This window comes from Callorhinus ursinus, unplaced genomic scaffold (assembly GCF_003265705.2).
Source record: "Callorhinus ursinus isolate GAN/ISIS: 27379988/994484 unplaced genomic scaffold, GSC_fseal_2.0 scaffold2, whole genome shotgun sequence".
NCBI lineage: Eukaryota > Metazoa > Chordata > Mammalia > Carnivora > Otariidae > Callorhinus > Callorhinus ursinus.
The window spans coordinates 5,779,158-5,793,588 of NW_027397064.1; the positions used below are offsets into that span (position 1 = coordinate 5,779,158).

General features: G+C 38.6%; 1 protein-coding gene across 10 annotated transcripts in view; it reads right to left on the reverse strand.

The window, feature by feature from the left end:
• GIGYF2 (GRB10 interacting GYF protein 2) overlaps window positions 1-14,431 on the reverse strand; it is a 138,357-nt gene that overhangs the window by 103,824 nt on the left and 20,102 nt on the right. For all 10 annotated transcript variants that reach the window (XR_003211678.2, XM_073877127.1, XM_025889420.2 and 7 more), the window contains one exon: window positions 5,940-6,023. Coding sequence is in view for 9 of the 10 variants with exons in the window: in XM_073877127.1 (XP_073733228.1) it covers window positions 5,940-5,980 (41 nt within the window). In the remaining variant the exon portion in view is untranslated. The remainder of the gene's footprint in view (window positions 1-5,939; window positions 6,024-14,431) is intronic.

A 14,431-nucleotide genomic window follows, 5' to 3' on the forward strand; every position in this document is an offset into this window, starting at 1 on the left:
AAATTTTATTTTTTCAAACCATTTTCACTTATGGGGAGGGGAAGACTACTGGGGGAACAGAGAGGTTAAGTGGAAGGAGGAGAAGGAACAGATGAGTCAGAATGAAGAGAATGAGGAGTTGAAAAGAGAATGCAAAGGAGAAAAGGAGAGAGAGCAAAATCTTCAAGACCCTGGCTAGACACAAGTACCTGCTCAGCCCTCACAGAACTAACTGGCTAGTGGAAGAAAAAGCTAATAAACAGTCATACAAAAAGACATACAGATATTGAAGGATTTTGGAGAAAAACTTGACCCAATTTGTATCTTAAGATTGCTCTGGCTGCTGAACAATGAGAAGAATGGAAGTCAGAAAACATCAGGCCACTCTTGCAATCAATCGTTTATGTCAGAGATGGTGGTGACTTATACTAGGGTGACAGCAATGCAGGTGGAGAGAAATGAACAGATTCAAGAGATATGTTGGAGATGAAACTGACAAGGCACTATGATCAACCAGATGTACAGATACAGAAGTAAAAGAAATAACCAGGATAACTCCAAGACTTTGGGATTGAGCAAATGGGCACACTGTGGTATTTAAGATTAAATAAAAGAAAAAATTTAAAACAGTAAAACTCAAGCTCAGTTTCAGAAAAGTATGAAGGGGAGCGCCTGGTGGCTCAGTCGGTTAAGCAACTGCCTTCGGCTCAGGTCATGGTCCTAGAGTCCCGGGATCGAGTCCGGGATCGAGTCCGGCATCGGGCTCCCTGCTCGGCAGGGAGTCTGCTTCTCCCTCTGACCCTCCCCCCTCTCATGTGCGCTCTCTCTCTCATTCTTGCTCTCTCAAATAAATAAATAAAATCTTTAAAAAAAAGAAAAGTATGAAGGCTAAGATGTTTATAGGCATCCAATAAGCAGCTGAATATCCTACACTTCACTACACTTCCTTTACATGTTGACATTATAGTGAAATTATTTACTGTCAGCTTCCCCACCACATAATTCAAAAGTAGGTACCATGTCCTTCCAACTTTGTTGCCTCAGCACCTAACACAAGACAGAGAACGTGGGAGGTACGTGAGAAATGTTTTCTAAACAAATCTTAATGTTCTCTTCTAAGATACACCCCTAGGGGGCGCCTGGGTGGCTCAGTAAGTTAAGCATCTGCCTTCGGCTCAGGTCATGATGCCAGGGTCCTGGGATCAAGCCCTATGTCCGGCTCCCTGCAGCAAGGGAGTCTGCTTCTCCCTCTCCATCTGCCCCTGCTCTCATGCCCATGCGCTCGCTCTTTCTCTCACTCTCTAATAAAATATTTAAAAATTAATAAAAAATACACCCCTGGATAATACCAAATTACTTATCCCTTCAGACTGCACGGATGTCTTTCACTCTTTTTGAAAACTGGGATGATTTATGCATCCCATTCTCCAAAACTTCCCTCATTTTTCCCACAAGCCCACAAAGATACCTAACCCAGCAATGTCAGGTTTTCCTTCTTTGCCCTCACTTCTCCCCATTCCCATGAGACTTGAATGCCTTTGTTCAACATTTACTAAGTTAGCCTATGTTCAGTATGCTAGGGTAAACAATGGGCTTACCAAAATTGAGAAATACAGTGCCTTTCTTATGTTCTTTTCTGAGTAAGGTAAACACGGAGACACAACACAATGATGTAACTATTTTCACACTGGTATAAACAAAGTGCTTTGGGGGAAACAAGTGCCTCACTTTCTTGCAAGGAAAGACCTGGGAAAACCTCCTTAAGACCACGAAGATGAGATAGAAGAAAACCTAAAGGAGATTCCTCGGCTCCTTCCCCATAAAGCCAGGTGACTATCTGCAATTATTTCCTGTATGATAAATTCCTTTATCACCTACATTTATCTATTTACAATCCTCAAAAAAAAAAATCCCCAAATAAAAACAATAATGAATTTGTTTTGTTTTGTTTTTTAAATGTCTTTAAGTATACATACAAATATTTACAGGAAAAAAGAAAATAGGAGGATACAAACCAAAATGTTCACGATGGTTCTCTGGATGGTAGGATTAAGGATAACATATATTTTTTCTTTTTGTACTACGGTTTTCACCAAGGTTTTCAAGAATAAGCATGAATTGGGGCACCTGGGTGGCTCAGTCGTTAAGTGACTGCCTTCAGCTCAGGTCATGATCCCAGGGTCCTGGGATCAAGCCCCGCATTGGGCTCCTTGCTCCGCAGGAAGCCTGCTTCTCCCTCTCCCACCCCACCCCCTCGCTTGTGTCCCCTCTCTCGCTGTCTCTCTGTCAATTAAATAAAATCTTTAAAAAAAATAGAATAAGCATGAATTACTTTGCTGCCAAAAGCAAACAAAAAATTCCAAAAAAAAGAAAAATCCAAAAAACCTAAATCTACCACATTTAAAACAAAAAAAAATTTTTTTCTTAAGGTAGTACTTAGTGTTTTGTCAAGGGTGAAGTAAAGAGGCAGGGGATGCGAATTAAATTCACACAACCCTTCAGGTGGTCAATCTATCCATACATCATCCAAAGCCTTAAAACTGCAATTTTTGATTTAATAATTCCACTTCTAAGGAATTATTCCAAAATAAATACTCAGCAATACTAACAAAACTGTTCAAGGATGTATACACATATTTATAATAGCAAAACATTAAAATGAGCTTTACTTTCCAACAACTCATTCACTCACTGAATATTTATTGAGCACCTACTATAATGCAGGCACTAGAGATACAGCAGTGAACTGTACAAAAATTGAGACCAAAGTACCTGCCCTCAGTGGAGCTCACAGTCTAGTGGGAGCTGGAGGATGGGATATAAATAATAAAGAGTAAGTGAGTAAAATAGTTGCCATATTCTATTTGGGTATAGACCATTGAGAAAAAATTAAGCAGAGAAGGAGAATAGGAAATAAGGGGTAGGTATTATATATAGAAGGCAGTAACATTTGAGTAGAGACTATTGTTTTATTCCTAGAAACTATTTACTCCTCCGTTAAATCACACCTTTTTAAATTGCTTCGGTGATTATGTAATACGTATCTTTATTCTAAATACAGAGAGAAGCTAAGACCTAATGATTCCACAGACCTACCTTAAAAAGTCCATGTATATGGTCATTCATGGTCTGTCTCTATCACAATTTTCTTTTTTAGGATTTTATTTATTTATTTGAGAGAGAGAGAGAGCAGGAACACAAGCAGGGGGAGTGGGAGAGGGAGAAGCAGGCTTCCCGCCGAGCAGGGAGCCCGATGTGGGGCTCGATCCCAGGACTCTGGGATCATGACCTGAGCCGAAGGCAGACGATTAACGACTGAGCCACCCAGGCGCCCCTCTATCACAATTTTCAACATTCTTCCATCTTCACTACATTCCCAAGTACCAGTAAATCTGTTCATTTCATCCAACTCTTATTGAACATTTATGTTTTACATCATAAAAATGATCTCAGTAAATAGAATAAAGCATCACTAAATTAGTTTCTGTATGGTTCAGAGTTACACACTGATGGAATGCAATCACTCTAAATTCTGATTCTCAGGTATTCTGGACAGAGCTCCTTACCTCAAGTTCCACAATGAATGTAATATTACATGCAGAGAAACACAGTAGCAGCTTCTATTCATATTGCAGCTTCTAGCTCAGGGTTACCAGAGTTACTTCAGGGTCTCATATATTCCCTTTGCCAGAAAAAAATTTGATAGATACGACAAAGGCAGTGTGCCTACTTAGACCTCCACTCCTCGGTTTAAAAGCATTTCAGATGACTAAGGGAAGGACCCTAAGTTCTCATAATGCCTGCAGGGTAACAATTAGGTAAAGCTATTGTTTAAGCATGGGACTGGTAACTGTCCTCTACTAAAGTTACTTCACTTCAAATTCTGTATAAAACCTGGGCTGATCAAACTAAACTTCAGAGTACCAGTGAAAAAATGTGTATAGTGCTACTGATAGACTGGGTCAATGACACAATGAAATGACTTTGGGAGCCCATGGTTTAGGGCAGGGGCCAAAAAACTTTTCTCTGCAGAAAACCAGAGAGTAAATATGTAAGCTTTTTAAAGCCAGATGGATGGCCTCTGCTTTAACTACTCAACTTTGCCACTGTAGTATGAAAGCAGCCAGATAATACGGAAACAAATGGGTGTGGCTATGTTCCAATAAAATTTACTCATAAAAACTTTATTTATAGTCCCACAGGCCATAATTTGTCAATCCATGGTATAGGGCAGCAAGCTTAATGTGTACTGACTCTAGAACATCTCCAGCAGTTTTTCCTTTTGTTTAGGTTAAATTCCTAGTTGTCTCTTTTTCTTAAAGAGGGGGGGAGGCAACTTCCTTAAGTTAGCTGAAAAGTTTAATCATGTTTTTACAAAGAAAGTGTGTAAATACAAAAGAGAAGCAGTTACAAATTCTAGGTAAAGGCAGAAGAGTTACACACAAAATGCTTTACAAAGTGAGCTATAGGATTTAAACCCACCTTATAAAGAAAGTCAGTAAGATGTGAATAAAGATTTAGCTACAAGAATGTTTAACATAAATATTTTTATAATAATGAAAAACTGAAAACAGCCTATATATGCTACATCTAAAAGACTAAATAAATGATGGTACATCATACAATGCAACCATTTAAGATAATAGAAAACATTTATTGATAAAAAAAGATACTTTTGAAGTGGTTATTTTTTAAAGCAGGTTACAAAGCTGAATGTACAGTATGATCCCATTTTTGTGAAAATAAATGTACATATACACAAATAAGCATACATAAAACCACCTGCAGAGATAAACTAACCTATTTACAGTGGTTATATCATGGATGATAAAATTATGGTGATTATATCTTCCTCTGGCTTACTTGTAATCTCTAATTTCTTTAAAAACATATACTAATATGGTAATAAAATTATTTTTAAAATACAAACTAAGAACTAAAACAGGTACAGCATTACTTAGGTCAACATTTTCAAAATAAATTCTCAAAGGAGAGAAGCTGCATCAGTTCTTAGAACTTCAAGTAGTGATTTCTCCTCAGTCTCCAAATGCTAGCTATAAGGGCCAAGAAAATTTAGGAATTACATATAAAAAGAAATGCATAAAATAAGTTAATAAGTGTCTTCAAACAGAGAGTTACTACAGAAGTCTGCATCATTTTTCACCTGAACAATCAGGAATGTTTAAGACACCTATCTACTTTATATACTGCCTCTGCAATAGAATAGAAAAAGCAACTATTCATGCCACTGACGAGAGGATCTTCAATCACCAACATTGGGGGGAAAAGAAGAAGAGGGGGGAAAAGTCACACTACAATGTGATGGATCTCAAAATTCCATGAGAATTCCATATTCAGGGTCCAAACACATCTGTAAGAGACTCAAAGGTCAATTAATTGTTATTATGGCAAATGCTATCCCAATCTTAGATGAGCTACAGTTAATAGCCAGTATAATTCTGGACCACCTGTCTAGCCCATCAATAAAATAAAATTCAAATAATAATTCAATAAGAACTATATTTTCAAATAAGTCTATGAATAGCACTCACAAAACAGCATTGTAGCAGAAAACATACACAGATAAAAATGTTATAATTATATGTAAAATTTTATATACACCTAGACAAGGGCTCAAATGAAAAAGCAAGTAATTTGCTAGGGTGGTGGGACTGCAGGGAGTCGATTATCATTACATAACCATTATCAGTAAAACACCAGACCAAGAAAATTCCATTATCATTACAAAACCAGACCAAGAAAGTTTTTTTAAATACAGAATGCAGTCATTAACCAAACAGTAATTTATTCCTAGATAAGCTACACTGATTTCAACTAGGCACAAAAATCAACGTCTCAAAAACGTACATTTATAAACCACCCAACATCTGTACAAATACCTTACTACTATACTAGTAGTATATCCAATATCAAATAGGATGAGATTTTGGAAAACTCACCATTCAGGCCCAAAGTTCAGTGTCTGCGTTTCTGCTGCCATTATTTTCCGTATTTTTACAATAGATTTTTATATGTGGAGAAACCTGTTAATGAGAAAAATATCTCCATACAGTTAATCAAGAGTAAATGCAGAATTCCAGCCCACAAAGTCTATCTAGGGTGTTCTACTTATTCCCTGGCTCCATTTAACCAAAACCAACAGAATGAGATTTTTTAATCCCTGTTTATACCAGGATAGCAGGCAAAGTGAAATTCATAAACCACCTTACATTTCAAGTCACCATCTTCTTAAGTTTATCTGGGGAAAGTAGGCATGGTATAAGATGAAGCCAATGAGATAGGTAGGAGCAGACCATGCAGGGCAACAGGGACCAAATTAAGGACCTTCTTCATTAGCCACCAAGCAAAAGGGAGTGAATGAAGGGTAACAGACTTACATTTTAATATATATCACTTCCTTGCTCTCCCATCACCATGAGGTATATTAAAGATTCTTAAAATAAGCATCCCCCTTCCTACAGCACAGCTTCCACTACAACTCTCCCCACTTTCTGCTTAGTATTTTATACACTAGTGATTCTTTAAAAAAACTATCTTGAACCATCAAGTTAAAATAATTCACTAATAAATTTCATGAGTGAACTTTCAAAAACCATTTTAAAATATCAGAGCTTAAAGTGAAGTCAGACAAGAAAAGACAAATACTGTAGGATATTACTTACATATTGAATCTAAAAAAAAAAAAAAACACAAACTCAGAGAAACACAGAGTACAGTGGTGGTCACCAGGGGCTGGGAGGTGGGAAAAGGAGGGAGGTATGTGGTCAAAGTGTACAAAGTTCCACTTCTGGGGATCTAATGTACAGCAAGATGATTACAGCTAATAATACCATATTATATACTTGAAAGTTTGTAAGAGATTAGATCTTAAATGTTCTCACCACAAAAAAGAAATAATAAGTATGTGATGGAATGAGGTGTTAGCTTTATGCTATGGTGGTAATCATTTTGCAATATAGAAATGTATCAAATCAATACACTACATGCTTTAAACTTATACAATGCTATATGTCAACTATATCTCAATAAAGCGGGGGAAAAAAGAGTATCACTGCTTAAAAATGGAAAATACTGTAAATACTATAAATATACTGTAAATATCTCCAAGATAAATTCACATCATCCTTTTATTTCTGTTTAGAAGATCTAAAAATGATTGACTAGAAAAAAATGCCTCGCAGCACCTAGCTGGCTCAGTCAGTAGAGCATTCAACTCTTGATCTCGGGGTTGTGGGTTCAAGCCCCACGTTGGGTACAGAGATTGCTTAAAAATATTAACTAGAAATTGGTCAAAAATGCAGAAAAGGCAAAGTAAAACTATGTTAACATCCATAATCAGCTATTAATTTATCTGCCTTCTGGGAAAAAAAGAAAAGGGGGGAAAGCCTAGCGGGTGGGGAAAAATACAAAATAAAAGTAAAAAGTAATTTATCCGCCCTCCTTCTGGAAGGTATTTCTAGCCCTAGTTCCACCCTGAGGGCTCCAGGGAGACACCCATATTCTCTAACTTAACTCTGATTCCCTGCTACCTGGCCCCGCAAGCTTGCACACCAGACTCAAGCTGAGATCAACTCAGTGCCCTCCCTACCTCTTAAGCAACTGGTATTTCAAAACAAAACAAAACAAAACAAAACAAAAAATGTAAGATACATGGTTTTCCACATTTTAACCTCTCTGAAATTGGAATACATCTTAGTGTCCTGTTACCACTGCTCTCACCCAAAGGAAGCTGTGCCACAGCTGTCACTGTCGGCCCAAGGTAAACTCGGTCATAGCTGTTTACTATCATCCTTTAACTGTATTGTGGCTAGTACCCAACTTTAAACTGTTGCTTAAAATGTCTCCCAAAAGATTATAAAATGATTCTAAATTGAAACGAAATGTAGTATATAATAGAAAAGAAAGCAAATACAGCAACGGGATATTAGTGAAGTAACTTTGTCATCAGAGAAATGATTGTGAGTGCCTTACGGAACCTGAGGAAAAGAACCAAAAAAACCACATGTAGATGAAGCTTGTTACAGTTTGCTACTGAGACTGGACAATGCACAACCCACATGTGGCCACATGCACCAGCCCCAAAGTATTTAAAGGGGGAAAATTAAACAACTTAGACTTAAGAACTTCAGAAGCACCAAATCACTGAATTTCAAACTGATGAGAAAACAATGGAGCAGTCCCCCAAGAAACATTTATTTTTTTTTAATATTTTATTTATTTATTCATGAGAGAGAGAGAGAGAGAGAGAGGCAGAGGGAGAAGCAGGCTCCCAAGGAGCAGGGAGCCTGATGCGGGACTCGATCCCAGGACCCTGGGATCATGACCTGAGCCAAAGGCAGACGCTCAACCATCTGAGCCACCCAGGCGCCCTGAAACATTTCATTATTAATACCCTTAATAACATGACACTACATTGGTGGGGAGAGGGGAGGAAGGAAACTTCCATAATCCTAAATTTTTCATTATTTAGAAGAATCAGACATAATATGTAGAAATTTGAGGAATACCTTAACCAATTTATTTCATTTCTATTCTCTCTTTAACATATACACAAAATATATACCATATAATAAAAATCTATTACACTTATTTGCTAAATAAGTTTAAAAGAACTTTTTTAAAAATGTAAAATAGGGGCGCCTGGGTGGCTCAGTCGTTAAGTGTCTGCCTTCAGCTCAGGTCATAATCCCGGGGTCCTGGGATAGAGCCCTGCATCAGGCTCCCTGCTCAGCGGGAAGCCTGCTTCTCCCTCTCCCACTCCCCCTGCTTGTGTTCCCTCTCTCACTGTCTCTCTCTTGCTCTAGCAAATAAAAAAATAAAATAATGGGCACCAACCAGGCTGGCTCAGTTAGAAGAGCATGCAATTCTTGGAGCACCTGGGTGGCTCACTCCCTGAAGCGTCTGACTTCAGTGCCAGTCATGATCTCAGGGTCCTGGGATCAGCCCTGAGTCGGGCTCCCTGTTCAGTGGGAAGTCTGCTTCTCCCTCTCCCTCTGCCTCTCCCCCAGCTTGTGCTTGTTCACTCATGCGCGCCCACGTGCATGCGTGCATGTGTGTGTGCGCGCGCAAACTCTCTCATATATAAAATCTTTAAAAAAAAAAAAAAGCACAGAAACTCTTGATCTTGGCCATGACTTCGAGCCCCATGTTGGGTGTAGAGATTACTTAAAAAATAATTTCAAAAATTATTCAAAAAATGCCTTTTGAATCTAAAAATGTAAAATAAGAGAGCCATTGCAGATGACTGAACAAAAAAATGTAAAAAATTTTAAGTAATTAAAAAACTCTGTGGCAGAGCTTACTTCACAGTATGATTTCTTCTTTAGTAATACATAAAGAATCGCATAACTGATGCATGTTAGATTCAATTAAATTATGGTACATTCCAACTGAAATAACTTGCCAAGGTAGTGATGATCAGAGCCCAAGAAGGTGCCCACTGTAAATCAATAAAGGTATTCTGCTTATACATCATCCCTGTGACCATATTTGGCATAAATTAATTCACTGTGGTTTTAAAAAGTATGTGGACCTACTTGGCTAACAAAGACCTGCAGAGACTACATCAACTATAAGACTTTACTGTAACACAAAACATCTTGAAGGAGTGTTTTTACTACCATTTTAAACCCCACCCAGCCAAATGTTTTATATTCAAACCCCTGTGGGACCTTGACCATTGGAAAACAGCTCTGAATTTATAAAACAAGTCAAGATTTGAACCAGATTGAATTTACAAGGCAAATAACTCTCCATTAAAAACTGAATTATTTGGGGGCGCCTGGGTGGCTCAGTTGGTTAAGCGTCTGCTTTCAAGCGTCTGCATTCAGCTCAGGTCATGATCCCGGGGTCCTGGGATCGAGCCCCACATCGGGCTCCTGGGATCAAGCCCCGCATCCGGCTCCCTACTCAGCGAGGAGCCTGCTTCTCTCTCTCCCTCTGCAGCTCCCCCTCTCTCTCACGCTTGTGCTCTCTCTCTCACACACTCTCTCACGCTAGTAAATAAAATCTTTAAAAAATAACAAAAATTAAAAACTGAATTATTTGATAGTTGTGAAAATATTAAAATCGCTTACAATTAAAAAAAAATTCCCCCTTTTAAATTATTAAAGTGACAAAGGTCTTGGAAGCACAAAACTCCATGGGCACTATTACTAGAAAGGATGCAAATGGAGTCCCTAGAGTTGTGTAATGCCTAACCTTCCCAACTGCAGGGAACAGTCTTGAATTACAGGAGAAGCCTTAGGCAGTATCTAAGGAACAAGTAAGGAAATCCTGTTCCTGTTCCTGTCCTGTTTACCATTCCACCTATAAACCTTCCAGGTAGTGCCAAACTACCTACCATACTACACAAACATTAAAAGCTATCTTTTTAATGCCCTGAGTTGGAAACCTAACTACCATTTATAACACAGTTTCCATAAGATTACTTCCTAAGATAAAAATTTCTGAAGAACTCTTAAGAACCTGTAAGAATAATCATCTGTGATTTAATTATCCACTAAAAAGACCTGTCTTACACAGAATGGTGTTCCACTTGTTCTCTTTTATGAATTAAAACAGGAAATCTAAAAGTCATGACTGTTGAAGAAATCTCATTTAAATGCTTAACAGTACTGTAATCTCTAATTCTGAATTCCCCACCTCAGACTGCTCCTTCCACATCCATTTAAATGACCCCAGTTGGAGTGCATGGGTGGCTCAGTTGTTCAGTGTTAAGCGTCTGCCTTCAGCTCAGGTCATGATCCCAGGGTCCTGGGATCGCCTTGTATCCGGATCCCTGCTCAGCAGGAAGCCTGCCTCTCCCTCCCCCACTCCCCCTGCTTGTGTTCCCTCTCTCGCTGTGTCTCTGTCAAATAAATAAATAAAATCTTTTTTAAATAAATAAATAAATAACCCCAGTTCTAATGTGTTTATATATGTACTAGAGAGACTGTCTTACCCAATGCCTCTGAATTATAAATTAGTCAGAATGGAAACAGGGCCTATTTCTCAATTGTCCTTTCTAAAGGATGCAAGGAGATCCTGAAATGCATAGGTTCCACCTTGAGCTAAATGTTGTCAACCCAAAGCCCCAGGAGACTTGTGACCATCAGAAAACAGCCCGGAATTGTTACAGCAAGGCAGGATTTGAACCAGACTCTGGATGCTGTGCTCTTCTGCCTTTCTACATTGCCTTTTCTTGAAACTCTCCTTTTCCCTCCGTGACCAACATTGTACTGGTATTGTTTTTCTATCTTCATTTCCTTCCTATTTAGTTGCCATTCCCCAAAAGTTTCTCTTTTCTGACTTCCCTCAGCATACTCATGGTTTACTTAACTATAAACTGTTTAGATATTGTCTTGAACCTTTTTTAATCTACGATGGTATTCTCTACCAGTACTTAGGGTAGAACTCTGCCTACTAAATCACAGGGTAACGAGGAACACATGGGGATTGGAGTGTCATTATTAACAAGAGCAATGAAAAATTCTCCTACAAATTTCCAGACCCTGGAAAGCCCCCCCCCCCCGCTGTGAATTACAGATTTGATTTTTTCTCCCATGACCCAGATGGCATTTCCAACCGCCTGATCCTCCTAGATACCTACCTCACCAACAACTGATCAAGGTACCATTGTTCTCACAGTTCAGTAGTCAGCCAGACTCAAAAGCACAGAATCATCTGCAACTCCTTCCTCCCTGCTTTCTTATATCCTGTCATTTTGTCTAAAATTTGGTCAGTTCCTCCTTCAAGAGTCCTCTTGCACTCTCCTTTCATTATAGTTAAGCCTTTGTTAACTCATGTTTGGATTATTACAATAAAATTTCTAATTTGCTTCCTGAATCACCCTCTTTAACTACTCACAACCAACAAGATCATCTTCCTAAAGCACCACTTTGGTCATGCCTACCCCTCTGTAGAATAGTCAACTAAACCTACCATGTATGGGGCACCTGGGTGGCTCAGTCAGTTAAGCGTCTGCCTTCAGCTCAGGTCATGATCCCAAGATCCTGGGAACGAGCCCTGCATTGAGCTCCCTGCTCAGTGGGGAGCCTGCTTCTCCCTCTCCCACCCTGCTCGTGTTCTCTTTCTCACTCTCTCAATAAATATTTTTTTAAATTTATTTATTTATAAATAAATAAATATAAATATTTATTTATAAATAAATAAATAAATATAAATATTTATTTATAAATAAATAAACCTACCATGTATAGCAAAACTCCTGGTATTTCAGGTCCCTACCAATCTGATAAACCATAGCTCCTCAACTGAATCTCCTACTGTTTCACCTCCTAACTCAAGGCCAAATGAGAACTTTCTACTCTCCACTGCATTCTCCTTCGTCTGTGCTTCTGTTCACGCCATTCCTTTGCCCCGAAAGGACCTCCTTGCCCTCCCTCCCTTACAATGGCATGCATAAAACCAAGGTCCATTCAAGTATCTACTCCATTTCCTCAGAAGCAGCAGCACTGGTCCCTCTGGAAAGGAAAATCTAAACAGAGAATGCAGAAATGGAATGGAACCTACAGAATTCAATACTGAGGTGCACTGCTTTTTCAATCTGTATATAAAGCTTGAAAGTAAAGAGAAAATAGAAAAATAAAATTTGGGAGGAAAGACACTCATGGTTTTGGTCAAAATGAATGCACACCTGAGAAATACCCCAAAAGACCATTAATATAGACTTTGAACTCCACGACAGAGTCAGGATGGGGATGAGAAAACAGATTTGGAAGTAAATCTACGTAACTATAACCAAAAATTGAATGAAACTACCCCAAAGCAGAAGTCAAGCAGGGACAAGCTAAAGGGACAAGAACAAAGCCCAGCAATCACAATGCAAGAGTATACTGGCAAGAAGAGAAAAGACCACACAATGAAAGATCTTTAGCACTAACCTTTCACCCTATCATGGACTCTCACTTTCTCCACACTCACTGAATCTATAAAACAGATAGGAGAAAGAGCCAGGATCCTTGGGGGAGATTATCCATTTGTTCAATAAAGCTAAAAACTAAAGTGAAGATTGGTAAATTAGTGGCCATATCATAGAAGACTTTATATTTTATCCCAAGGGCAATGAAAGGCTATAAAAAGATTACGGCAAGAAAATGTCTAGGATGAAATTGGTACTTTAGGAAGATCATTCAAGATGCCAGGAGGAGAATGAATTAGCAAGATCTAAAAGGAAAGGAGGGGTGTTAAAAATTCAGCAGATATTGTGGAAGCCAGACCTACATACCTATATAGAGAGAGGTGGTAATAACAAATAATAACTACATTCGCTGACATATAAAGATGCCAACAACATATTAAGTGTTCAAGGCAGGTTACAGAGTACAGAGAATACGGTAACATTCAACACATTCTAAAATATATTCTTAGTGGATATATATAAGTATGTCCCAAGATGTTAATATTTACTTCTGAATGGTAGAATTATGGATAATTCTCTTCCTAGTAAGTTTCTAATTTGTGTATACAACAAAGATAGTACTGGCACAATTTTTTTTCTATAGAAGAGTTCAAAAGTTTCAAACACTGAAATCAAAAAAGAGAAAGACTGAAAAGTCTTCATTGGCTTCCACAATGAAGTCATTGGTGACTCGAAGAGTAATTATAGAAATGTGGTAAGGGGAGGTGCCTGGGTGGCTCAGTCGGTTAAGCGTGGGACTCTTGATGTCAGGGTTGTGAATTTCAAGTCCCACATTAGGGGTACAGTTTAGGTACATATATACACCAGAAAATGTGTGTGCAAGCAGGGTATTAATAATTACACAGAGACAACAGGAATAAACCAGGCTAAATGGTTACCCTAGCAAAAGAAAGAACAGGCCATGAATGCAAGAGAATAAAGTTCCTGATTCTGCCTACTGACACAGCTACCACTATGCAGGGAAATGTACGGGTAACCTCAGAGCGCCAAAGAGAAGGCAAAATTATCAAGGCAGGATGGGCTTCAGTTACCTTAATAATGCTGAAAAACAACCTATGAACAGTTTAACATATGAAAATATTTAACACAAGGGTGCCTGGGTGGCTCAGTTGGTTAAGCGACTGCCTTCGGCTCAGGTCATGATCCTGGAGTCCCGGGATCGAGTCCCGCATCGGGCTCCCTGCTCAGCAGGGAGTCTGCTTCTCCCTCTGACCCTCTTCCCTCTCGTGCTCTCTATCTCTCATTCTCTCTCTCTCAAATAAAATAAAATCTTTAAAAAAAAAAAAAAGAAAAGGTTTAACACAAAAAAATAACACTTCAGAAACCTCAATAAAAATTCTTGGAAAGGAATGAAACCGTGAGACTGGGTCAATGGGAGAAAAAAACTCAGTGGTTATGGAGATGAGACAACAAAAAGGATGAAAAACCCGATGGACTTTCATTCATCTCATGACCTCACACGTGACATAGCGGCGTTAGCAGGTCTCAAGAATTCTGAGAACAAGTCCT